The 25,820-nt window shown below is 53.5% G+C and overlaps 2 protein-coding genes and 1 non-coding gene across 5 annotated transcripts; 1 reads left to right on the top strand and 2 right to left on the bottom strand.

Annotated features, from left to right (window-relative positions):
- Nucleotides 1-880: 880 nt before the first annotated feature.
- Nucleotides 881-11,407, bottom strand: LOC101718980 (uncharacterized). The gene is made up of 8 exons (XM_087204555.1): nucleotides 11,281-11,407; nucleotides 10,574-10,620; nucleotides 6,093-6,171; nucleotides 3,116-3,172; nucleotides 2,892-3,037; nucleotides 2,626-2,756; nucleotides 2,067-2,181; nucleotides 881-1,083 (listed from the first exon to the last, which is right to left on the bottom strand). Exons 3-8 carry the CDS (start codon nucleotides 6,161-6,163, stop codon nucleotides 1,064-1,066), a joined length of 540 nt encoding a protein of 179 aa, XP_087060681.1. The 5' UTR covers nucleotides 6,164-6,171; nucleotides 10,574-10,620; nucleotides 11,281-11,407; the 3' UTR covers nucleotides 881-1,063.
- Trnag-gcc (transfer RNA glycine (anticodon GCC)) lies at nucleotides 4,367-4,437 on the top strand. Its single transcript has one exon. It is a non-coding gene; the product is annotated as a tRNA-Gly (tRNA).
- Nucleotides 11,408-12,830: 1,423 nt separating the features above from the next.
- On the bottom strand, nucleotides 12,831-23,910 carry Clec18c (C-type lectin domain family 18 member C). 3 transcript variants are annotated; one of them, XM_004842863.3, is made up of 12 exons: nucleotides 23,504-23,910; nucleotides 22,882-22,973; nucleotides 20,706-20,945; nucleotides 17,791-17,888; nucleotides 17,374-17,495; nucleotides 17,089-17,196; nucleotides 16,600-16,692; nucleotides 15,764-15,870; nucleotides 15,012-15,141; nucleotides 14,593-14,689; nucleotides 13,710-13,801; nucleotides 12,831-13,212 (listed from the first exon to the last, which is right to left on the bottom strand). In XM_004842863.3, the coding sequence occupies exons 1-12, from the start codon at nucleotides 23,643-23,645 to the stop codon at nucleotides 13,175-13,177; spliced, it is 1,359 nt and encodes a 452-aa protein (XP_004842920.1). In that variant the 5' UTR covers nucleotides 23,646-23,910; the 3' UTR covers nucleotides 12,831-13,174. The 3 variants fall into 3 exon arrangements, with proteins under 3 accessions (XP_004842920.1, XP_004842917.1, XP_021112365.1); XM_004842860.4 differs by having other exon boundaries at nucleotides 22,882-23,068; nucleotides 23,504-23,903; XM_021256706.2 differs by having other exon boundaries at nucleotides 12,831-13,058; nucleotides 23,504-23,898.
- Nucleotides 23,911-25,820: the final 1,910 nt, after the last annotated feature.

Raw genomic sequence — 25,820 nt, 5'->3', positions numbered from 1 at the left:
AAAGCAGTCCAGGAGGCTTTAACCGCAGCTGGTGAAAAGTGAGGCTCCAGGCTGACTTCATCATCTGGTTCCTCTGTCCACCCTCAGCTCCTGGGAGGCCCTGAGTGGCATGGGCTGGGGAGAGGGCAGGTGACCTGTCCACACTGAGTTCCCGGATATTGGGATGCTAGACACAGCTCTGTTCCTAGGATAGAAAGGTGGAGTCTTCCCTAGGTGGCTGAGTTCTGCTGGTGAGTCCTCAGGGCTGGATTAGAGAGAGCCGGTAAACTGCTTTTGAAAAAACAGCAGCCTGGGCTTCTGCATCCCAGTTTGGTATGAGCTTCAAAATCTGAGTGTCTCAAGGGCTCACCTTAGCTTCTACAGGAAGTGCCGGCTCAGGGCAGCCCAAGGGCCAGAATGTTCTGGGACCACAAATAGGAACTCTTGACCAGGAAGAAGTGCACATTGTATTTTTTTCCTTTCTGACACAATACATTTTCCTAGAGCAGGTCTGGAATGCATAGTATCATACTAATGAAAAACAAGGTCAAAACAGGACATAAAGAATAGTACTGCTGTTCTGAAGAATGGCTGTGTAGGCTGGAGTCTGGAAGCAAAGTGAGTTGCAGGGGGCATGCACTGTGGACCTTAAACAGCTCAGTGTTAGAATGGAGGATCACAAAGGTTTCAACACCGGGTAGAGAAAGCTGGGCCAGCTGGTGTGCCTGGAGATGCGTGGAGGGGAGCAGCTAAGGCAGTGTCTGCATTCAGGAAGGGCCGGTGATGCTCCCTGTGCTCAGGCTGCCTTGGCTTTATGAGGATGGGGAGCTGCTGCTGGGCCATACAGAGCCTCCCCCATCCCGCCAGCCCTAGGATTCTGGAAACAGCCAACAAAGCTAGACCCAACACCATGGGGAGGCTTTCCGGCTAGTGCGGCTGAACCATGCCTCTGCTTCCATTGCCCCGGTGCTGGAGTGGGTACTCAGGTTGCATGGGTTCTACCAGGAGGCAGGGGCCAACCAGGAAGAGGCGCGGAGCTGATGAGCCCAGAAGGGTTCCCACCTGCTACTGGCCGCCCTCCTGGTCAGATGCTTGGTTCTGCACCTGTAGAAGAAAACAAGCAGGGGGCCCAGGGAGGCATAGTACAGCTGGAAAGAGGGCCACCTGCTAATATCTAGTTCCACCCCCGTGTCTTGGGAGCTTTGGCAGCTCCGGGGCCACTCCAGATTCTTTTCTTGGAGGTTAGAGGTATGAGGAATGAACTGGGGCCTGGTGCACCCTAAGAGCATCCTCTACCACTGAGCTGCATGCCCATCCCCTCTAGTCTTCCTGACTCTTGGGCACCTGCATTTCCATTTAGCCCATTTTCCCAGAGCAGTTGTGGCTCAGGCCCTGGGCAGCAGTGAGGGCCCTCTGAGCCCAGCAGGCCAAGGATACAGATGGGCAGGGGAAAGAGGGGACTTCACCACTGCCAACCCCCATGCCCTAGCCTTGCTGGGAGAGCCCAGCGGGCAGTGTGATGGTGGCCCACCTTACAGACCACAGATAGTGGAGGTTGGAAAATACAGAACTCTGGCCCTTTGTGGTCCCAGGGTTGGACTTTCTCCATCCAGGAATCCCTGTGTGCCACAGCCTGGGGAGCAGGGTGCCATGCAGACAGCTGAAGGACCGGACCGTGGGGCAGTAAGTGGGGGTGGGGCTGGGGAGAGGGGAGAAATGGAGGTTTACCAAACTTAACAGGTGGTTCTTATGCAAGGGATCTAGGGCCATGGAACACACCTGTGAGATTCCCTCTACAGTGGTTAAACTTCCCGTCCCCTGCCTTCCAGGAGATACTTCAGCCCAGAACTGACCAAAGTGCCCAGCTGCCTGGTAGTAGGCCCTAGTACTGCTGGGCCAACCAAGCCCAAGGTTGAGTTAAAGAGCAAGGCAGGGTCCATCCTTCATGTGAGCACTGCTCTGGGTTAGAAGTCCCATGGTTTCCCCACACAAACCTGCACAAACTTAAGTCCCTCCTTTGCTCACCAGGAGGCCATAAGGATCCAGCATGAGAAGGGTGGGAAAGGAGGCGGGACCAGACTACTCACCGCCTGCTCTGTGGCTATCCTTCCCGCTGGCCCCTGGGCTCCTGTTGGGCCTCAGTAGTTTGGCGTGAGCAGCCCTCACTACCAGGGACCCTGTTCTTGTCACTGTCCTTTGTCCCTGTGCAGAAAATCAGTTAGCCAGGCATGGTGGTGCACACCTGTAACCCCAGCACTCAGGAGGCTGAAGCAGGAGTATCACTGAGAGTTCAAGGCCAGCATGGGGTACACAGTGAGAGCCTATCTCGTAAAAAACAAAGAAAATCACGTCAATGGCCAAGTTTGGAGGGCCCAGAGGACCCCCTCAGGGACCCAGAAGTGATCTAGACGTTGAGAGGACAAGAGGCAGATGGGCTGGGACTCAGGTGTGACTCCTGACAGCTACTGAGTGTGACAGGACAACCCAGAACCATGAGAGCCCCCAGCCACAGGAACAGGCAGAAGGAGCCCAAGGTACGCTGAGGAGGGGAGGCCTGCAGACAAAGCTCCAGCAGTCCCTTGGGCAACCGCACATCTTCAGAGGTAGGAAAATCTGGGGCCCACTGAGAACATGGCCTGGGCCCACCTTTGGTGCCTGACCTGCAGCCTGGGCTCTGCGCTGGTCCATGTGCTCCAGACTCTCCAACAGCCTGTCCACCTGGGCTTTGATCTCGCTCAGCTTCCCCCGGATGGAGCGCAGCTCCTCGGTCCTCACAGCTGGGGAGGGGCCAGGGTTGGTGCCCGCAGAGGCCACAAGGGCCAAGAGCATGGCTCCCAGGGCTCCTAGGCCTGCTGTCACTGCGCTTGAGCCACCCAGCCTCTCCCCAGCACTGCAGCTGTGGCCGAACTCACGCTTGGCCTGCTCGGGGTGCAGGTATCTGCTCCTAGAGGCCTTGTAGGGGCTGCAGCTCCTTCTGACCCCCAGGCCCATGAAAGTCCTTTGGAGCTTGCCAGGCACCTGGTTGATGAGTGGGGAGATCCTCTGGTGTCCATACCCCCTACAGGGACAGGACAGAGGAGGAGTCAGGCCACCAGCCCCACGGGCTGCCCCAGGGACACGGGGCAGGTGCACCCACCTACAGGGGGCATCTCCTCCGTGCAGCTCATAGTTCAAGTGGTAGTTGCTGCTGCCTCTGTGGAGATACAGTAAATAGGAAAGGGGTGTGTGTCATTGTCCAGGGCCAGAGTCTTCTTGGTCCCCAACTGAATTTGGGGAAACTGAGTATGCAGCTTTTCCTTAGGGCGCCAAGATTCTCCACCGGAAGACCCCAGCGACTTGCCCAGAGTTACTCTTTAGTTTTTTGGGGGAGGTTTTGGTACCGGGGATCAAACTCGGGACCTTGTGCTTGCGAGGCAGGCAGCGGAACCACTGAGCTAAATCCCCGGCCCACCCAGAGTTGCTCTTGAGACCACAGCCAAGCACCTTCTCCCTGGTTGGATTCTGATAAGGGACCCCTCCCTGTGGTTCCTCCCTGTGGTTCCAGGGAGCAGGAGAGGGGGACAGTTGCCTCCAAAAGCTCCTCTGCCTAAGCCAGGACTGCAAATGTTCTGGATCCAAGTCTGGCAAAGGATGAAAGGGGAGAGTTAAGTTAGAGCCCAGAGCCAAGGTGAGTGTGAGAGCCACTAATCTGGGTGTGGGAACTGCCAGGGTGCAGGGCCAGCAGACAGGGTTAGGACTGTGGCTGGGCCACCTGCCCCTCTGCTGCAGGCCCTGGAAAATGGTGACCTGGCCCTCAAAAGGTCCCAGGCTCACATGTGCCAGCCTCACCCCTTTTCACAGCTCCGAGCCTCCAGGGCACTGGTCCAGGAGGGGCTCGAGATCAGTGCTTTCGGAGAGACCACTGGGTCCCTTGGCTTGGCAGGAATGGGCGGGTCCCAGGCGCTGGGGCTGGGGAGGAGGCAGTGAGTTGGGGGAAGGGGAAGGGATCCCTGCGGGAAGGTAAACTTCTGGAACGACTTTCTGGGGCTGTGACCCCTGTGGCCAGCTCAGGGCCAGCCCAAGAGGGGGGCCTGACGGAGGCCACCCGGAACGCTGACCCCTCCCATTCATCCCACAGGGTCCCCAGAATTCAGCTGAGGTTTCTGGCCACCCCTGATTTCTGGCCCCAGGAGATCTGGGTGGGTGGAGGGAAGCACAGGGCTGCTGGTGATTCCGGTCTCAGGAGGAGGAGAAAAGAGCCTGGCAAGGTGGGGTCCGGGTTTCGGGGAGGGCTGAGGCCAGACAGAGCTCCAAGAGACTACTCCAGGCGTGGCTGGGCAGAAACCAGACCCGAACAGTGCCTCCCGCCGACCACCTGAGCCACCGGGTGAGAGAGCCTCTTATCCAGGCATTGGTGGTTCAGTGGTAGAATTCTCGCCTGCCACGCGGGAGGCCCGGGTTCGATTCCCGGCCAATGCACGAAGTGTTTTTTCTTCTTTGCTTCCCCAATTGATTTGTTTTAAGTGTACTTTTAAGAGTAAGCAGGAATGAGCACTTTAAAGGAACACGATTTTGCCAACTGTTGCCCACAGTGAGACAGGATGGATGGAATGGAGCCAGGACGTTTTCGTCCATGCTGTTGCAGGCAGAGGTGCCCCTCACCCTGTTTGGGGGCCTCCCTACCCTGCTCTGCTTTGCCAGCAGTGAGGCCTGTGTCCCTAACAGGTCCCAAGGGGGCGGCCTGCTTGCACCAGGGCAAGCAGCAGCTGCCTCCTGGTCAGGGCTAATGGTCACAGTCTGCAAGCCCAGGACTTGCACCAAAAGAGAAACAAAAGGCCCCCGTTGGAATGGCTCTGGGGGCCAGAGTCCAGACACCTCCTCAAGTGTCCTAAAGCCAGGCTGTGGGGCAGGAGGAGGAGGCTGGTGTGGGCTAAATTCTCCACCACAACACGCCCTCCATACTCATACAATTCCATTTGGGGCCCAAATCCCATGGCCTAGATTTGACTACTTCTCACAGAGAAGCCATCCAGGAGCCTAGTGCTGGACAGAGCCCCATCCCCACATTTCCCTCCCTGGGGACCATCCCAAGAGGCCCAGCCACACCACCACAGCCTCCCGCCATGCCACCCAGCATCTGAGGAAGCACTTAGTTGTCCTCACTGGAGTCCTAGGGGCACAGTGAGGCCTGAGGGAGGCCACCTCTGCCCCAGAGCTTGAATGCCAGGGCCCCCTCTGAAAGAAGTCGGAGTCCCTGCCCTACAGGCCTGCTCCCTCCCTATTGCTAACTGCACCCCACCATGGACAACCCCACCCCAGGGAGAGTAGACAGGATTGAACTGAAACCTGCTGGGAGAAGGGGTGAGATGAAAATATGAAATCTGATGAAGGCAACTAAAAGTGAAGAACTGTGGAACTTCATCTAATCTCAGAAATGGCCCTTTTTTCAGGCCATGGTGGGATTACCCCTGTAATCCCAGCACTTGGGAGGCTGAGGCAGGAGGATCTAAATTCAAGTCCTGCCTGAGCAATTTAGTGAGACCCTGTCTCAAAATAAAAAATAAAAAAATCATTGGAGATATAGCTCAGTGGTAGAACACCTGCACTCACAGATAAATGGGAGGTGGTTCTGGATTTCATCCCTCCCTGGCATCCAAAAAAAAAGTTTTCCTTTACATTTTCTGAGCAAGATGTCATCGAGAAAGGTTCTCATTTACTGCCTCCCAAATATCTATACCTGGGGAAAGCCCCCAACATCCATAGGTGAGGCTCCCAGAGAGAGAGAGAGAGAGAGAGAGAGAGAGAGAGAGAGAGAGGGAGGGAGGGAGGGAGAGAGAGAGAGAGAGGGAGGGAGAAAGCGCTGGCCCCAGGCAGTCAGAGGCACACCCCTCCCCGATCAGCAGGATGGCTTTGGTTATGTCAGCTGGGGGGGCACCAGAATATGCTGGGTCCACTCCCCCAGTTTACAGACAAAACCTTTGCCCAAGGGACTAGGGACCTCCTCACAGGACTGACAACCTGAGCCATGTGTAGCCAGTGTACTTAGGGAGCCTGTGGGGTCTTTGTCCTGTCTCAGGAAACCCACACAAGCCAGCAGCCAGCCTCCCTCCCAGTGGGGGCCTGGACAAACTCACCGGAAGCCGGCTGTGTCCTGCTGCCTCTTCTGTCCTGGCTGGCCAGGGCCCGGCCTGGGCTCCCCAGCCATGTCCAAATCTAAAGAGAGAAAGAGATGGTGCAGGGGACAAAGAAAGGGGTGCAGGGGAAGTGACAAGTGCACACGGGGCCCTGCCCTGCTCCTGAGCTCTGGTGGGAGACAGAGCTCCTGTCCCTCAAATGGACACCCTTGCCTGGCCTCTGATGGAACTCTCCCCCTACCTAGGGCTGGGCTAGGGCTCCCAGGGTCATCTACATAAGGAGACAAATGAGCCTTTGGCACGTCTCAAAACAAACATACCTCATGGCTATTCCTTCAGCCCCAAACCCACAGTCAGAATCACTGCCTTGCCCAGCCCTGGATTTTGGGTGATACCATCAGTGGGGAGGAGAGGGACTACCTGGGTGGACCCTCTTGTTCGATGAGCAGACACCAGGCCTGGTCCAGGTTAATTCTCAAGTGTCCTCCTGCTGCCCGCCTGGGATGGACTGAGAGTGTGTGCCCGGCCGCCCTCGCTGGCCTCCCTGTTGCCAGGCCCACAGCTCACACCTGGCCCTGTGCTAATCCTGTGCTGGCTGCTGCCACTGCTGAAAGAGCCAGGGTGGCTCGGAGGACGAGCAAAGCGAGCACTTTCTACAAAAGAGCCTCAAGTTCACAACACTGTGGCCCTCAGATGAACAGTTTCCCTGATTCCAAACCTGTGTTATTGATCATGAACATACAGAAAGGGGAGGGACCTGGTACAAGATAGGACAGCCTCATTGGCTCCCTCTCTAGGCTCAAGTATTCAAAGGTCTCCCCTCATGCCCCAATTCTTGAGCAATTAGAAGAGAGGACAGTAATGTTTTTTAAATCCTATTAAAGTGAGTTTGACACATCTGAAATTCAAATTAAAACTTAAAATTCAAATTAGAAGGTTTATGGTAGAATTTATGGTTACCAATTAGGCATACTGCTAAGTGTTAGCAGGAGATGTTGTTTTAAAAGAAAATACAGCCAGGCATGGTGGTGCATGCCTATAATCCCAGCACTCTGGGAGGCTGAGGCAAGAGAATTGCAAAAAAATTTTTTTTTTGAGAATTGCAAATTTGAGCCCAGTCTAGGCAACTTAGTAAGATCTTGACTCAAAATATAATTAAAAATTCTAAAGAGCTGGGGATGTAGATCAGTGCAAAGGCCCTGGGTTCAATCTCCTGTACTGGGAAGGAGGAGGAGGAGGAAGAGATAGAAGAGGAGGAAAAAGAGGAGGAAGAGGAAGAGGAGGAAAAGGAGGAGAAGATACAAAGAGGTCCTAATTTCAGCAGGCCAGTTTACAATGATATCCTGAGTTCAAGGAAGCAGAGTAGTTTTGGTTACACTGGAGTTAGGTGCTGCTGGCAGAAGGGCCACGTCTCCACTTAGGGTGGGTGGAGGGTCCCCGGAACATGGGGCTGGCTGCATGGAATGAACTGAGAGAAGTGAAGGACTTCAGCAAACTTGGGAGGAGGGAACCCTGGGTTCCCCCTTAACATCTGGGCAGAGATGAGGGAGGTGCTTAGCTTCAGACCAGCCCCAGATTCGCTTGTGACCTGGGGAAAGTAGCCAGCTGGTGGTTACACTGCTTGGGGTTGGGGTCTCTGCGGCAATGTTTGAGATCAGACCTGGGGTGGGGAGAGGAACCGCCTGGTTGCTAGTGGAACCAGGGGCTGACCCTGAGGGCCCTGAGAGTCAGGCCCCTTGGGCACCCAGGCCCAAACTGGTGGTCCTCTGTTCCAGGACCCCCTGGTATTTAATGATGCAAGAACAGGTAGGACCCCATTCCTATATCCCCAAATGCAGGGCAGGCTTTGTATGTGCGCACAAACTGTGATCTGGAAACTGAGACATTTGCAACTCTGCTAGGAACAGAAGAAATGCAAGAAGCACTGCACTTTCAGGTTTCAGGAACCCAAAACATATATGAGTAGTGTATGTAGGGGCCCAAGAATTCTTTTTCAGGAGGTGCTAGGTCCTGTGCATTGAGCTACTTCCCCAACCTCTCTCAAAAGGTATTTTATTTTGTTTTAAATTGGGCAGTGACACACACCTGTAATCCCAGCACTAAGGTGGTTGAGGCAGGAAGATTGAAGCAAGTTCAAGGCCAGTCTAGGCTACATAGTGACTTCAAGGCCAGCCTGGAATACATTGGTGAGATCCTGTCTCAAAAATCCAATAAATAAATAAATAAATAAATAAATACGTTTTCATTTTGAGAGAGGGTCTTGCTTAGTTTCCCAGATGGGCCTCAAACTTGTGAACCTCCTGCCTCAGCCTCCCAGAGTGCTGAGATTCCAGGCATGAACCACCAGCCCTGGCTCACCAAATAATTCTTGTTTCATGTCCTTTTTTCACCTACTTCTTAGAGCACAACAGCATTCTGCTCCAAACAGGGGATAGGGTGCAGAATCTGCCACTGTTCTATCCCCTCCACTGGCTCAAGGCAGGGCAGGGAGTAGCAGCTCGATGGATGTCTGCTGCAGAAGTAGATTAACCATCCCAGAGGCTATGGGTTGGAAGTGGGCTGGGGCTTTGCTCCACATTCATAGCTCACAATGCCCCAGACGGACTTCCTAGAGACACACCCTCCTTCCCATGGGCTGTGATGCTGGACTTCCGGAGAACGTGAGTAGGACTGTGAGAGAATGGGAGTCACAATGTATGACAGCAAACGACAGGAGGTAAGCATTCAGGTGTCGGGAAAGCAGAATGAAACAGAGAGACCAAGCTGACGTAAGAACAAGAATCAGGAAAGAAGTGGAAAGAGGTGGACACATCCAAAAACTGGTCCCCAGAGTTCATCAAGCGGACTCCCAGGAACATTTCTCTGAATTTATCAGACCAATGCAAAGTAGTTAACTTATTTCCCCAGTGCTCCCTGGAAAAAAAGGAAAGGGTAGATCATCTCTAATATTAAAGGCTGCAAGCAGCAGTTAACAGTGAGTGACTGGCTCTTCTGATCAGACCCACAGGGCCATGCTGATGATGGGAAGAGGCAGCAACTGTCTTTGGTGGCAGTGGCAGCAGCTACATCGAGCTTTCAAAGATGGTGGCATCTCTGTCCCACTTCAGTGGTGCCTCTTCTGTGTTTCACAGCTCTGTTGTGTGATCTCTTCCAGATCTGATTCTCCAACCCTTTCAGAGCTTCTGAGAGCTAACAAGTATCTTCCACAAACTTACTTCTACTTGGAGTCGCCAGAGTTAGTTTCTGTGGCTTAAAGCTAAGAATTTAGATTAATACAAAAATAGGGCCAGGAGCCCTGAACAAGAAGCCCTGAAGGAAACAGGGGCAACCTAAGGCTTGTAAGTAAGTGGCCAGAGGACATTGAAAATCTAGCTAGTACTAAGGGATCGGAGTGTAGCAGCCCAGGACCTGCCACGGCGAGACAGTTAATCCTGTAGTCCCCTAGAACAAAGCACCATCAAAGGCAAGGCTTTGAGGGACTTAATGGATCCTGCCATAGAAAAGCACAAAGAGTATACTGAAGTTGCGCGGGGGGGGGCACCGGGCATGGCAGCACATGCCTGTAATCCGGGCATTCTGGGAGGCTGAGGCAGAAGGATTACAAGTTTGATCTCAGCCTGGGTAACATAGCCACTTATTAAGATCCTGTTTCAAAATAAAAATACATTTGATGGCAGAGTGGGTTAATTATGGCCATAGGAAGGCAATGCCCAAAGGATGCCTTCCTCTTTAGGTACCCTAGGCTGTGAAGCTAGGATTTTCTCTATGCCCGGCCTGCAGGGAGCACTTCCCAAGTACACCACAAGCCATTGCCCTCGGGGGCGTGATGAAAACATGTTTATATTTACCCTTTAAAGTTTTTGTCAAAAAAAGTTTTCATCTTCATAATATGCATAATATTTTGGTGTACTACATGGAGACAGTTCAGAAGTTATACATAAAAACATTGGAGGCACAAGCTCAAGTTTTTATAGATATATGTTTGCAACCAAAATATACAAAAAGTGTAACAAGTCGCCAGGTTTATGTCCAAGAAAGTGCTGGAAATGCCAGCCCCATCCCTGTAATCTCAACAGCATTCGGAAGGTGAGGCGGGAGGACTGCAGGAAGTTGGAGGCCAGCATCAGCTACATATACTCCTTTTTTTTCTTTTTCTTCCCATACCGGGGTTCAAACTCAAGACCTTGCACTTGCGAGGCAGGCGGGGCGTCATTGAGCTAAATCCCTGGCAAGCTACAGAGAGAGTTCAAGGCCAGCCTGAACTACAGAGCAAAACTGTCTTTAAAAAAAAAGAAAGAAAAAGCAGAAGAAAGAAAAGCTTTGTCTTCTAGAACCACATTTAGAACACTGGCTTGAGCTGGAAGGCATCCAAAGGGGTCCTCTGCCCAGCTCTGGAAAAACTTCACAGAGTTCCTTCCTCCAGGGAAGCCCAAATGACTTGTAGCACATTCCTCTCTCCTCCCCAAGGACAGAGGCCGTACCTACGCTTGGTTTGGCTTCGCTCAGCTGGCTCCCTTGTACAGGTTCCCTGGAAGATAAACACGGAAAGCTATGGGCATAAGAAAGCCTCTCCAGCGCTGGAAGTGCCAGGGATTGAACCCGGGGCCTCGTGCATGCTAAGCATGCGCTGTACCACTGAGCTACACCCTCGTTAGAGACTTTTAGGAATCCTAGATCCATACACATTTTCTCTCACCACTTCTCTAATACATGAAGGAAGCAGCACGAACGTTTATAGATCTTGGGGAAAATACCCTAGCCAAGAAGAGTTTACCAGATAAAGAAAAATAAATTCCCCAGATAAAACTCCACAGAGACAGACACCATGGGTCAGAGCTTGTAAAATTTCCAGAACTTATTACGGGGATCCACCATGAGGTGCAGGATCTTTCTTTACCATAAATAATAACTTAGTTAACACGTGCTGATGGCCTAGACTGTATTATATATTCTCCTCCGAAGTGCCAGAGGGAGGGAGCGCCTAAAGCTGAGCACTGCCCTTCCCGATTCTGCTTTCGTGTGCCAGGTCTCGGGCCGTGGGAACCGCCGAGGCGACCCCTTGGTGCAGGCCCAGGTGGTTCTCCCGAACCCGGCATCCACACCTGTGCGGACCGGGGAGGGAGCGACCCCGCCCCACCGACTCCCGATGGCACCTGAGGGAGGGTCCGGGGTCCGCGGCCCGTCTCACCGGGCCTCCGCGGGCGGCCAAGCAGCATCACCGCCACCCTCGGGGAGCCCACCCAGCGATGTGCCGCCTTCCCCGGGCGGCCCGCGGAAGGAGTTCACCAGGTGACAAACGCGCTGCGCAATGAGAGAAGCCGGGGCCCCGAAGCAGGGCAGGCTCGCGGGGGCGGGGCCTCCTGTTAATGGGGCGGGGATTGCATGGTGGGGCGGGGCCGGGGCCGGGGCCGGGGCCGAGGAAGAGGCTTCGTGGACCCCTCCGTTGCGCTTGCGTAGTTCTGGCTCCCAGAGGGCGCACGCATGCGCGTGTGGTTCCGAGTCTGCGTCTCAGAAGTTGAGGCTCAGGTTCTTCGCCAGGTGTTGCGGCTGCTGTTGCTTACTGGGCAGGATTGCGGCGGGAGCGTAGGGACGCCTTAGTAGGCGACCTTGGGACAGATATATGGGCGGGGCTCCGGGGTCCGGCCCTTGGCCCTATCGCGACTTTCTGTCTTCTTCCGCTGGGAGTGGTTGCTGATATTGGAAACGTCAGTGTGAACGGGGCCTGTGCACCCGCTCTGAACCTGGGCACCACGTAGCTTGCCACGTGCCCCCAGTTAAACTACCGAACCAGAGAAAGAAAATGGAAAGGTTAAATGAGAGCCAGACTGCCTAGCTTTGCTTGCTGTGTTACCTTGGGCAAGTTACTCAACCTCTCTGTGCCTCCATTTCGTCAACCGTAAAACAGGGGTAGTAATACTCCTTTCTCAATGAGAGTATGAGTGTTTAACCACTTACCAGTCCAATTATTTAAATACAAGACGAAAAATCGCATATTTTTCATTAATTTTTATAAGATACAGCGAAATATAAAAACGACAATGTTGCCGGGGATTTAGCTCAGTGGTTCTGCCGCCTACCTCACAAGCGCAAGGTCCCGAGTTCGATCCCCGGAACCAAAAAAAGAGAAACTATAAAAACGACAGTGTTGTCAAATGTATTCAATACAATAATCGACTGGTTGAAGTGACACCTGCCTGAGCAACGCTTGAGATAGTACTTCAAGAAACACGCTGCCCAATTGATGCTCGGGGTAAACTGTTATGTGGTTAAATGAATTAATAGATATCAAGTGTTGATTACACTGCCTGACAGTGTTTATCAAATGTCAGCTATGATGTCTGAGGCGCTGGTTGAAGCATTGGGACTCGACAAATTCTGATTGTACTGTTGGCCCTGATAGGCAAAAATGCTCCAGTGGAGACAGTCTGGTCTTCTAGGTTACTGGGGGGCATCGATTGAGCAGGAAAGAGGAGGGACAAAACGAGTAGCAGACACAAGACCATTCTGGTCATCTGAATTCTCTTTCCAAAGACCAGTTGCAGATGGTGTGGTAGTACACACTTGTAATTCCAGCATTGAGGAGGCTGAGGCAGGAGGATTGAGAGTTCAACTCCAGTTTGGGGAAGTTAGTGAGACTCTGTCTTAAAAAGTTAAAAAAGGGCTGGGGTTGGACCTCTGCAAAGGCCCTTGGTTCGATCCCAGGATCAGGGGGGAAAAAAGAGCAATTGGAAGTCTGGCTGGTTTACAACTTAGTTTAATCTCTGTGGGTGTATTTGGTGAGGGAAACCAGCGGTCCCACTGTGGCCCTCTTCCAACCGCAGGCTCTGACTTCTGCTTTAGCACACAGAAGCCCATCTTCCCAGTCAAAAAAGCAAGCTGAGGGTTCCAGGTTCTCCGCTTCCCCAGTGAGGCTCCTCTCCTTCCTGCACTAGCTTCACTGCCACTCTGCCCAACTTCCTGTATGGTCTGAGATCTCTGGTATTAGGCATGCAATCCCAGCCCACCCGGTTTCGCCCAGGGGAGCAGACAGGCAAGCAGGGCTGGTGCACCCAGGGGCTGGTGGGAGAGCTGCCTAGCTAGGCTCAGGGCCTTGGGTCCCACCGGGAAATGTGCTCTTGAGCTGGAAAGGAAGCAGAACAGGGTGGGGCTTGGTGGCAGCCCAGGCAGTCCTGGGATGGGAACTCTGCTGTGCTCCCATGTGGAGCCCAGGCCCTGCTAGCAGGTGCTGCTGGTAACTGGTGCCAGGCCAGGTGTACCCTGTGGGCTCCCCCATAGCTCACTGGGCTCTAGAGAATCACAGAACATCAGGGGACCAGACAGGTCTCCAGGTGGCGGCTTTCATGATAGAAGAGAGGGATCTTGAAGAAATCCCCAGCAAGATGTGGTTGCAGTCCTGCTTCTCTGTGCACTTACTACATATGTGATGCTGAGCCCACTGTCCGCCCACTGGGCCTCAGACACCTACAGGTACAAGGTCCTGAGCGGGACATCGTCTGTGGCCCTGTGTATTCAGACACACTTGGTGCCTGTGACTTGGATATCCCAGTGGCCTGGAGCAGGCTGATAGTACCCCAGGGGATAGGAACCAGAGGAGGGGAGCCGTGGGAGGGCCCTCACCAAACTGGCAGATGTAACGGTTTCGGGTTTTACAGCGTTGGTCATTCCAGTTGAAGGCAGATGATGCCTGCAGTTCCACACAGTTGCCAAACCTGGGCGGCCAGGATATGGGTGCACAGGATGGAGGAATGAAATTAGGAGTGCAGGTGAGTCTTAAACTGTCCACCCCGTTAGGCCATCCCCATCTACCACCCCCATGCTTCCATCTTGCTTCTAGGGCACTGCAGCTCTTCTCAGGGAAACCAGGAGGTGTCACAACATCTCCCACCATGGCGGTACTCAGCCACACCAGCCAGTGGGCAGGGCCTGGGACAGAGAGGGACCTCCTTCCTTCCATCCCAGCAGGAGAAGAGGTGGCAGGAGCTGGATCAGGCCTGGCTGCCAGTGGGGAGGGCTGGGGAGATATTTGGAGCCCTTGGCGACCATGCAGCCTCTGCTCCTCTCGCTTGCCACCCCTGCCCTGAGCATTCCTTCGCTTTAAAAATCAGGACAAGGCCACATAACTGGAAGTTCCTTAGTACAGGAGAGCTGATGGGTGGATGTGTACATGAAGGATGCGGGTAGTGGGCAGCTACAGAGTGCTGGAATCAGTGTGGTGCCAGGCAGAGGCCAGGTGGGTTGGCGGAGGGAGGGGCCAGTGGATGACGGAGGGACAGCAGAGGGGATGAGGGGCAGGTAGATGGATGAGGCCTTGGGAGGTTCCCTCTCATGATATATCTTCTCCCTCACTCAGCCCAGGGCCTGCACCAGGTGCACCCCAACTTCCCTAGCACTGGCAGGTAAGGCCCAGGCCTTTAGAGGGTTTTTCAGTGGAATCCAAAGGCTCAGCCAAGCCAGCCCAGGGGAGAGAGAGGCCCAGGGAAGGTGGCCACCCCAGACTCACCCCTGATTGTCAGGCTGACCGAAGGCAAAACTGGTGAAGGACTGGTGCTCCCCAGTGGTCCAGCGGAAGGAGTCCTTTGCCATCTTGTAGGTGAGCCCTGGGCCAGTAGCCAAGGTTGCTCACCACCTGAGAGCCCTGGGCTCCACTCAGACTCTGAGCCGAGGAGCCTACTGCCTAATCCCTTTTGTTCCAGTCCTTAAGCCCCTCGACCCAGTCTTCCAGCCCCCGCCCCCTACCTATAGCCCTCTCCTGGCAAGGGAATGGCAGCCTGACTCGTGGCTCCCCTCCAGGCTCCAAGCTCTCTCCATACTGCTGTGAGCTACTAGTGGATGTGCTGTTTGCTACAGCCCAGGTCTCTGGGAGCTGTCTGGGGCATCAAGCCCCACATTCACTGTGCCCCAACCAGCCAAGACACTCACCAATCCAGAAGTTCCTGGTCTCAAAGTCGCTGTCAGTCACCTCGTTGGTAGTCTCCAGGCGGCCCAGATAGAAGGCGAGGATGTCCTGCACTTTCTGGCTCTCAATCTGGGCTAGCACCCCGCCCTTTCCCTGTAACCCCAACCCAGGTCATGCTGGCAGGGCCCTCAGAGCTTAGCCAGCCCTTCCTGCCCATCAGGCCACCCCACCCCACCATGGCAGTGGACCCCACATGTGTGTATGTATGTGCTGGCCTGGCTGTCTTTACACCTAACTCTGATAACCTCCAGCCTCAGGGACAGGGGTTCCCATTCCCTCCCCTGCTTCTCCCCTCTCTGTGAACAGGGGCCCAACTGACAGCCCACAGGCTCAGGCAGGGCCTCGGCTCTTGAGGGTTTTGTCTCAACTACACAGTGTCTAAAATATACACTAATTGAATTGATTGCCAACATGGATACATCCACAGGTGCAATGAAAGTCTGGGTTTCTGGTTTTGAGAACCCTGAGTTCTGGCCACCCTGACCTGACATTCCTGCAGGGCAATCAGCAGCTGGAGCTGAGTCGGGACAGCTCCTTAGATTTGACCCTGGATCCCTCATGTCCTTAAGTGACTTCCTGACCTTGAGCCTCTGAGTCTGTGACCTCTGCTTTATACTAACAAAAAGAGAGAATTTGGGAGATGTTGAAGGGTCACTCCATGACCACCCTAGTGTGAGATCCTGGGGTACCTGGGAAGGCAGGGCTCAGCCGTCACCTGGCATTTCATCTTGGCTCCGTAATAGGTGTCTGCCTCCGAAGACACGGTGAAACAGTCCCCATCGATCCTCAGGTCACAGGTGTGGAAAGGAAAGCGCACCTTGGCTGGGGGTGGTGGCAGGGAGCCTGAGCATGTGTGTGCCACCCTCAGAATCGTCCCCTTCTCCCACCCTGCCAGGGAGCTAAGCTCAAAGTGCACTTTCCTCTGGCCACCTGCTCCCAGCTGGAGAAGGGTGGGAGTGAGTGGTGTGCTGGTAAATGTGTAGCAGTGAGCTTTCTCACTGGAAAACAAGATCCACAGCTGGTAGCACCTGCAATTTCAGTGGAGTAAATGCCCCCACCATGGCCAGTGTTTAGATGTCCCCCCAAAGCCTCATGTAGTCATAGGTAGAGGTTTTTCAGAGGTGGCTGGATCTAGAGTGTGTGATGCTGAGATTGATTCATGGTGGATTAAGGGTGAGTGCTACCTGCCCTAAGTAGTCTGGATAAGATAAAAGGGGCGGAAAGACATGTTAAAGTCTCTTGTTCCTTTTGCTACCTTCTGCCCGCCATGAACTGTTTCTCCTCTGCATTGCCCCTCTGCCACCCTGCCTTGGAGCTGCTGAAACCTCTATGAACTGTGAGCTAAATAAACCCTTCCCCTTTTAACTTTGGGTGTCAAGTGTTTTGGCTCAGCAATGAGAGAAAAGTAACTAAGCCAGTTTTAAGCTACCAATGTGATGTCTCTGAATGGAAATGGGGGAGAGATCCACACAGTGGGCTCCTGTGGGCTGGTAGAGTGGGATCCAGTACCCCAAGGAAGGGGTTCCTAGCAGGAGCCTTGGGCGGACTCACTGGCACACTGGGCTCCCCCGTAGCCGACATTGCAGACACAAGAGCACTCCTCTTCCCGGAAGTGGCCATGTACACACTCCACGCTGCACCGGACTGCCATGATGGAGAGGGGGTAAAAGGGCTCAGCCTTGAACACTCTGGGGTGCCAACCCCAGCAAGAGCAGGACTTCCAACTGCTGCCACACTTGGCTTGCTTGGTCTGAATCTCATTGTGGAAAGAAGCAACTTGGGGTTTGGGAAGTAACTAACCTATGGCCATAAAGTTGGGAGCAGGAAAGTGGAACAAGAATCCACTCCTGTTTCCTGATTCTATTCTCCTCCCATTGTTCCATAGCCGAAGAGGCCAAATCTGATTCCATTTTGAGTCTCTTGAAGAGCTCAGGGTATGGTAGACAGCTGGTGCTCAATGAATGGTTGTTGAATGAAAGCAGGGAATGTACAAACCCAGCAAGTGTATGTACACAGCTAGGCTCACCTTCACACCCTCACCTTGGCAGTATCTGCCTGTGTAGCCAGGTGGACAGTGGCAGTGGCAGGTGCTAATGTTGAGATGTCCATGGTTCCGGCAGCTGATGCGACATGGGTTCCTGGGGACCTCTGGTCAGAGGAGGAGGGAACTCTGAGAAGAAGCCTCCTCCCAACAGGCCAGGCAGGAGCCTCTCTGAGGGCTGAGGGCCAAGGCTTCCAGGAGAGCCTCTCAGGCTGCTGCCACCCACCCCGGGGTCACCAGGCCAAGCCCTGATGTGCCTGCTGCAGGCAGAGTGTGGCACTCACCACAGAGCCCCCCTGCGTGGTCCCAGGCCTTGAAGCAGCCCGAGACACTGGCTGTGCAGAGTGAACACCAGGCACCCTTCTTATAAGGGACAATTGTCTTCCTGTTTACCTCCCAGTTGCCTCTGTGAGAACAAATGCCAGCAGGGAGTCAGGGAGCTGGGTGAGAAGGGAAGATTTGCTAGGAGAGAAAGATGGTCTCCAAACAAACCCTGCGAAAGTCCTTGAAGCATAGTTATGCTTCCAGGAAGGGGCGTCCAGGGACAAGCTCTGTTCTGTGTGGCCAGAATCTTCTGCACCCTCTCTCTTTCCTCGTTTTCCCTCTCCCAGCAAGTGTGCAGACCAAAGAGTGGGTGGGCGTCTCACCTGGGTGACAGTATCCTGCCCTCCCCTCCTGGAGCCCACATCTCGGGGGCTTACCCTGGGGAGTAGGCACAGGCAAAGGCTTCCATCGCTGCCTGGCCCACGGAGCACAGATGCCGCCCACAGCCCAGCTGGCTCGAAGTGGCCCACACAAGCTGCAGGAGACACAGTGTCTCAGAAACCCTGTCATAGACTACTCCCATTTCCACCTAGGGGCACAGGCAATGTGTGCCTCAGGGTGGGGGGCACACAGCTTTGGCCATGATCCAGGTAGACAGCCAGCTCCCCCACTCCCTGGGGGCCTTAGAAGCAGCAGCCGTGCTGGAGCAGTCTGTAAAGATGGTGAGCAGAGGAATCCAGTCAAGTCTTTCTGAGCAGAGAGGGGAGTGGAAGGTGGGGATTAGCAGATCCTTGAGGAAAGGGGAGATTATGGGTAGATGGAGGAGAACGATAAAAGAAAGACTTGAAAATCAAGGGCCTGTGATAGATTGCAAAAATGGCCACAGCCTTTTACTTCTTGCCCCAGTCCACTCTTGTAAAGAGGGTTTTGCAGCCACTTACAGGAACTAATGAGGTCTTTTTTCCCCTATCTGATTTTGTTTTTTTTTTAAGCACTGGGGATCAAACTCAGGTCCTTGCACTTGTGAGGCAGGTGGCAGAACCACTAAATTAAATCCCTGGTCCCCCCCTCTCTGAGTTTGGTTGGCCCTGTGACTTATGTTGGCTTAAAATGCAGCAGAAATAATACTGAGCCAATTTTTTTTGTACCAGTGTTTTTTTTCGGAACAGGGATTGAATTCAGGACCTTGTGCTTGAGAGGCAGACCCAGTGCCACTGAGCTAAATCCCAGGCACTGAGCCAGTTTTGAGCCTGGGCCTCAAGAGACTTTGCAATTTCCAATCATGCTCATAGAACCATGCTTGACTACTCCATGAACAAGCTTAGGATAGCACATTAGAGGTTGAAAGGATTCATAGGGCAGAGATGAGCCATTTGAGGCCATGCTAGACAGCCAACTCCAAGTGTCTGGGTCCGGTAAAGACCAGAGAACCTCCCAGCTGAGCCCAACTCAAAAGATCAAGCTGCAGAGTCATGGGCTGCTTAAAAAAAAAAAAAAAAATCATAGGCTGCTAAATTTTGGTCTGGTGTGCCATCCAGCAAAACTAAAAAGGTGTAGGTCTTTAAACTTAGATTTAAAGTCTTAGAATCAGTGACAACTTGGAAAAAGCACGAATGATCAATACACAGGAACAACTAAGCAAACTCTCTAGTAGCCACTAAAAATGACAAATACCAGACTGGATTTTGGCAGGAAGATGTGAACATGTAGTCATATGCATGTGTCCAACAATTAGAGAATATGCTCTTTTTAGGAATCTATGGAACTTTGCAAGCATTGAGCTCTCACTAAATGACAAAGCAAGTTTCAACTAAGATCAAAGAATCATTATCCTACAGGCCACATTGTATTAATTCAATGGAATAAAATTTAACATGGATAATTTAGAAGTAAGTAAAGAAAATATATTTTGGAAATTAAAATATATACTTCAAATTCAAAAAACATCATGAGGCTGAGGCAGGAAGATCACAATTTTTTTTTTTGGTACTGGGGCTCGAACTCGGGACTTTATGCTTGTGAAGTAGGCTGTGGAACCACTGAGCTAAATCCCCGGGCCTGGGGGAATCACAGTTTTGAGCCCAGCCTGCGCAATTTAGTGAGACTCTGTCTCAAAATTTTAAAAAGGTAAGGGGGGCCGGGGATTTAGCTCAGTGGTTCTGCCGCCTGCCTCGCAAGCAGAAGGACCCGAGTTCGATCACCGGTACCAAAAATAAATAAATAAATACATACATACATAAAAAGGTAAGGAGGTCTGAGGTAGTAGATCAGTGCAAAGGCCCTGAGTTCAATCCTTCCGGAAAACAAAAAACCACAAAAAAACCCAAACCGCACCAAAAAAACACATGATTGGAAATGGAAAACAGCCCTAATAACAATGAAAACACTAAATATGGAAATTTATAGGATACAGCTGGGCGTGGAGCGCATCCCTCTAATCCCAGCACACATACACATACACAAAAAACAAAATACAGTGTCACTTTCTGGGAGGGTGATAGCAACATCATAGAGATTATTCCAGTGAATAGAAAAATGAAGCAAAGATTCCAACTCACTTACTGAGGTCAACATAGCCTTGCTATAACCCATGTAAGGGCTGTATGAGAAAACAAATTCAAGGTCAGTTTTACTAGTATTATATGCATAATAATGGTATTAAAGCATACTTGGGTGCTGGGCATTTAGCTCAGTGGTTTTGCTGCCTGCTACACCAGCGCAAGGACCCGAGTTCAATCCCTAGTACAAAAAAAACCAAAAAACAAAAAACTTGGGACTTTGCTTGTATTTTTCAGTGTTGTACGTTAGTGCCTAAACAGTGTCAGGTATGTAGAGGGCACTCAATAAATTCTTGGTGAATGAGAGAGGAAAAAAAAGGAAATGTACTTAGGAATGAAATACCCTCTGCGGAGGGACAGAGGGAAAAGGGGAGGAACAGGGCTTAATATAGTAACATCTTCTAAATCCAGGGAGTAAGAGAGGACCCATTTTGACATTTATGTTTAAAACGATTCCCATTTAAAGGTGCTAATAGCCAAATGTGGTGGCACACTCCTGTAATCCCAGCACTCTGGGAAGCTGAGGCAGGAGGTTTGAACGTTCAAGCCCAGCCTGGACAATTTAGTGACTTAGACCCTGTCTCAAAATTTAAAACAAGAGGGCATCTGGAGATATATTCCAATATAAAGGTCCTCGGTTCAGCCCCTGGTACCACTACATAGACAAACAGTTACAAAAAGTAAAGCTAAAACTGGAGGAGAAGGAACCCCAATATTTAGGACAAAGTGTAGCATCTTCTGAGATGCCCCACCCAGCCCCACGGAAGCCTTGGTCTTACCTGCGACTCACTCACCTGAGTGTAGTGGATGCAGGTGGCATTATGGGCACACTCAGCTGCCTCGTGGCTGTACCACTGCCCCTCTGCGAACCAGAGGTTGACCACTCCAGCAAAGGACGCCGAGCCTATGGGCAGCAGCTGTATGTTCCAGCCCATTTGCGGGGTGCGCCGTGGGGCAGGGACCAGGTCTGGGGCTGGCATGCCACAGAGGGCTGCCCTGGCTTGAGCCAGCTGAGCCAGGCTCTCATTCCAGTCCTGGGGGTGGCACAAACAGACATCCACAGAAGGATTTGGGGGGAAGGAGGAGACCACTGGGTAATGGTTCAACTCCCCCACCGTCTCTGAGCACTTGTGGGGTACTGGGTCATGGTGAGAGGAGAGCACTGGAGGAGGAGTCCTGCTGGTTGCCCAATGCTCTGCGCTGGTTTCCCTCACTGCGCAGGGCAAGGGGGTGGGGGGTGTCAGGCAGCAACCCAGGAGCTCGCTCTCCAAAGTGTGTTGGGAAAGCACAGGTGGTGTCTGGTACCTGACACCTACCCTGGAGCCCTGCTCTGCCCAGGATGAGCCACCATCTTCCTGAGTCCCACATGGGCATCCCGAGGCCCTGCCCAGAGAACAGTGCCAGTCCAGGTGACAAGGTGGGCTTCTGCTGTCATTTTCCCTGTGTGCTAATGTAAGCCTTGGTTAGTGCTCAAGCCTTGCAGATGTGTGGTACTGGAGATCAAACCAAGGGGTGCCCTACCACTGAGCTACATCCCCAGCCCCTTTCATTGTTTGAGACAGGATCTTGCTAAATTGCCCAGGCAGGATTTGAACTTGAGATTCTCCTGCCTCAGCCTCCCAGAGTGCTGGGATTACAGGCATGTACCACCATGCCTGGTTTGTTTCGCGTTTAGGTGAAGCTGGCCCTGGCCATTTCAGAAGCACTCTGCTGCTCCCACCTGGCCAAGCTTCCCTCATGCAATGCAAACAGCCCCAGCAGTCCACCCCTCTGTTCCGCTTCTCCTAGGCCCTCCACCCACCAAAGCACCTAGGAATATTGGTTCAGAGGAGAGCTGTGAGCAGTCTCCCAGGCCTAGCACTTTGGTCCACTGTGCAGAGTGCTCTGGGGTAGGTGCTGCTCCCCGCCCGCCAAGCACCACCTGACCTTCCCCACCACTCGCAACCCTGTGAAACGAGGGATTTTCTGCTATCTTTATGCCATGGCCACTCCCTCTGCGGCCCAGCCACCTCATTCAGGCTGTCACTTACTCTCCATGAGACATCATCTCTATAAAGTGGAGATAGGGATAGGACTGGGGCAAGGACTAAATGAATGCAGGGAGAAAGGTGCCAGCTTGGGCTGGGCCCCTAGAAGGCTGCCTGGGCAGATGCCCATTGTGATTTTACCTCTGGTGAGAACGGGAGGGGGCAGAGACAGAGCAGCAGGGCAGGGAAAAGGGGAGAAGTGACACCCCAGCGCCCCACCCCCACCTCATGGGAAACTGACCTCGGGCTCTCAAGGTCACCCCCCACTGTGGCTGCCAGCCTCTGAGGAGTTTATGGGAAGCAGCCATGGGGAACCCTGCCTCCCTTTTTTCTCCCCCGCCCCCACTTCCTGGCCTGTTCACAGGGGCTGGGGCTGCAGGAGTCCCATACTATGGGGCAGCGTTTCTGAGCCCCAGGATGACAGATCCAGTGCTCAGCCCCCAGCAGGGTGCTGGAGAACCCTGTGCCCCTTCCCCTGGTTCCTGCCACAGAATGTGAATAAGGGAATGAGCAGGATCTGGCTCGCTCAAAGCCCCTCCGTAGCCCTGCAGGACGCATCTCCCTCCAGCTCCCCGCCCCTCCCTTCCTGCTGGACTCTCTTGTACAGCTTCTCTTCTCTGAAGAAAGGGATTCCTCACCCTTCCATGGTGTCTGGTTTCCATGGCAACGGGATGCCAGGGAAGCCCCAAGGTCTGCTCTTCACACAAGCATGAGGCAAGGGGCCTGGCTTCCTATGCTGAAGCACCTCCTGGGGAGAAGAAAGCTACAGAGCCCCCCAGCAACCAGAGCTTCAGCCCCCCAGTGACTAGGATGACTGGCTGTCTATGCCCACCCTACCCAAGTGGAAGCATGCCTGGCACTGGCATGGCCCCTGACTGCCCAGGGTCTCTGTCCCTCCCTCTAGCAGGCTGTCATCTCCATAGAGCAGGGCCAGAGCACTCACCATTCTCCGCATGTTGGCCGCAGGAGGCTGCACCTGGCTTCGCAGGCGGTTGTGCAGGGACAGAAGAGAGAAACTCTCCTTTCTGCTCAGGGCTGGGGGCCGGGAGAGGAGGTCAGGCCACCCAGCAGCTGGACCTGCACCCATCCCCACGGCAAGGCGAGTCACCCTTACCTACAGGACACCAGACCTAAGAGGGATGGGACATGGGTGTGTGGGAGGGTGCAGGCACAGAGATGGAGACCCAAAGGTGGAGACAGGCACGGGGTGGGAAGAGAGAGACCAGAGCCGGGACAGTGCTGAGTAGGGGTCCGTGGAGAGAACGAGAGGCCAGGGGAGAGTGTGGGGAGGGCCCAGGCCTGCACTCCTCACAGCCCACTGGCTGCCATTCCATTGTGTCTCTGCTAGGGCCCCCCCTTGGTCCCAACCCTGGACCCATCGCTTTCATCCCGCTTCCTCCCCAGCCCCAGGATCACACCCTGAGCGGTCCTACCAGGTCTCTCATCAACTGACACCAGCACAGCCCGGGCCTTGGGCCTGAGACCCGGCCTCCAGCAGTCCTGGCACCCCCTTCGAAGACCTCTCAGTGGCTCCTCCACCTCTGTCCTTACCAGGTAGTCCTTACCTACTGGTACTGGAGCCAGCTCTGGCAGCTGGGGTGGCCACACGTCCGCCCAGGTGATGCCAAGGAGAGTCAGGAGCACAGACAGGAGGCCTGGCCAGTGGCCTTGGCCTCCCAGTCCCGGGGAGGACTCCAGCTGTAGCATGGGCCTGTCAGGCGCTGCGGGCACAGCCTGGCTCAGCCGTCCAGCTCCTCCCTGGGGTGGATGGAGCTGTTCGAAGCTTGAGGAGTCGGGCTGGGCTGGCAGACAGAAGGGGGAGGCCAGAGAGTAATCAGTGTGTCCAAACAGCCGCCAGCATCAGTGCTGGACTGAAAAGAGGCAGACAGCTCCCCAGGATGCCTCCATTGTCGGGCTCCTCCCGGCCTGGCCAGCCTGCCCCACCGACTGCAGGCAGAGCAGTGTGCACTGACCTCGTGGCCCCTGCTAATCATTGCAGGATTATTGGCACCCTCAGGGAGCCCTCAGAGGCCCTGCTGATTGGCTCGCAGACATTCCAGGGCTGGGGATTAGAGGCCGATGGCTGTACCCAGGCGGAGACAGTGTCCTTCAGGCCCATCAGCAGCTTCCATTCCCCAGCCCCAGGCCCAAATGAGAAGGCTGGGGCTTTAGCTGTGTCCTGTGGGGTGGACAGGAACTGGGCGAAACCCCAGGGGAGTTCTTTCCTTTCTCTGGAAGCTCATCCCAACCCCCAGCCATGAATTAAACATAGGCAGGAGGTAACTGCACACCAGTCAGGTGTCGCCGGGGGGCTCTTAGGAGAGCGGGCTGGGGCTGCACTTTTGGGAGGAAAAGTGTGCTTTACAGAAGTCTTTCTGGGCAGCATGGGGGGCCGAGCCTAGCCCCAGTGCCCACCACCCTCAGCCATGTGACTGTGGGCAGGAGAGGGCAAGGCAGACGGACAGAAGAGCACGTGATGGATGGGCTTGGCTGACTTGGGTCTTGCAGGGAACAAGTCTGCCTCTGGACAAATAGGCCATGGGCCAGCAGGAGGGCAGCGAATTGCCACGCTACCCCTGGGGGCTGGCTGAGGCCTGCAGAATTCCACCATAACCAGAGAAGCAGCTCTGCTCCACCGCCCACATTCCTTAGAAAATTAAACGCTGTCGTGCAGGCTGCAGCCATCCCAAGGCACAGCCTTGCGAGCCAGCCACTTCCTTCTGGCATTTGTGTGGCCTCTGAGCTCGCACCCTGTCAGGGCTGAGGGCCAACTCCATGGAAACTCTGCTGAGATGGGGGATGCTTTTTGGGGGATGCTGGTGGGATCATTGTGCGTGTCAGGCAGTGAGAACAAGGTCAAGCACAGGGACCCCAAAGCTGACCCAGGAACCTCAAACTCACTACATCCAGGTCCCAGGAGTGCTTAAGAGCCACTTTCTTAGTAGAGCTTACACGACAAGTTCGTATGTGTAGGTTCATTCATTTTTACAACAACCTGTACAGCAGCAGATGTGACACATGATGCCCACTTTGTAGATGAGGAAACTTGGGCTCATTATGTCTCGAGGACTTGTCCAAGGTCACCCAGTGAGGACATGGTGCACCCCAGCTAGTTCAGGGTCTCTGCCTTCACTTTCCTAATGCTTTAATTCACATTGTGGATTTTCCTGAGTTCAGTTTTTCTAGCCATGCTCCATGTTGACTAGTAAATGACCCAATTCCTGGTCCTGGAATTGTGTGATAAATGTGATTCTTTTTCTCTTAAAGGGCAATGACAGGCCCTTGGGACAGCTAGGAGGAAAATATATTCCGGGAGTTGGGATAGAATAACTTTTGAGGCTCACTGTAAGAGGCAACCAGAGTGAACCCGGCTTAGGAGCTAGAAGAGGAAATGCTGTGGATAAAATACTATACAGGTGCCTGAAGGCCCAGGGTCTAACTAAGATGCTCCTTGTGACTCTGTGACCTCTGTGTGGCCTCCTGGGCCTCAGTGTCCAATGGCATAAGCAGGGACGCAAAGCTCTGCTGGACTCCCTGAGGGCCTTGCATCGTGGTTTACCTGGCAGTTCCTCCTGGGTCCACATTTTTTCCTGGAGCTTGCTTGGTGGTTGGGTTGAATTTTGAGAATGGCCCTGTAAGCTTGCAAGGCAGCTTTCCCCAGGTGAGGTTTTATGAGGTTTATACCTGACACCCAGGTGTTAGAACTCACATTCCATTAATATGTTTTATCACATGTCTCTAACTATTCACCTGCTATAGTTTGAATTTTTTTTCATTTTTTTGAGACTCACTATGTAGTTCAGGCTTCCCTTGAACTCACTATGTACCCCAGGGTGACCTCAAACACTCAGCAATCTTCCTGTCTCAGCTTCCCTAGTGCTG

This window comes from Heterocephalus glaber, unplaced genomic scaffold (genome assembly GCF_053883595.1).
Source record: "Heterocephalus glaber isolate CG9 unplaced genomic scaffold, H.glaber_assembly_v1.0 deba00000071, whole genome shotgun sequence".
Lineage (NCBI taxonomy): Eukaryota > Metazoa > Chordata > Mammalia > Rodentia > Bathyergidae > Heterocephalus > Heterocephalus glaber.
This window is presented reverse-complemented; position numbering and strand designations above follow the sequence as displayed.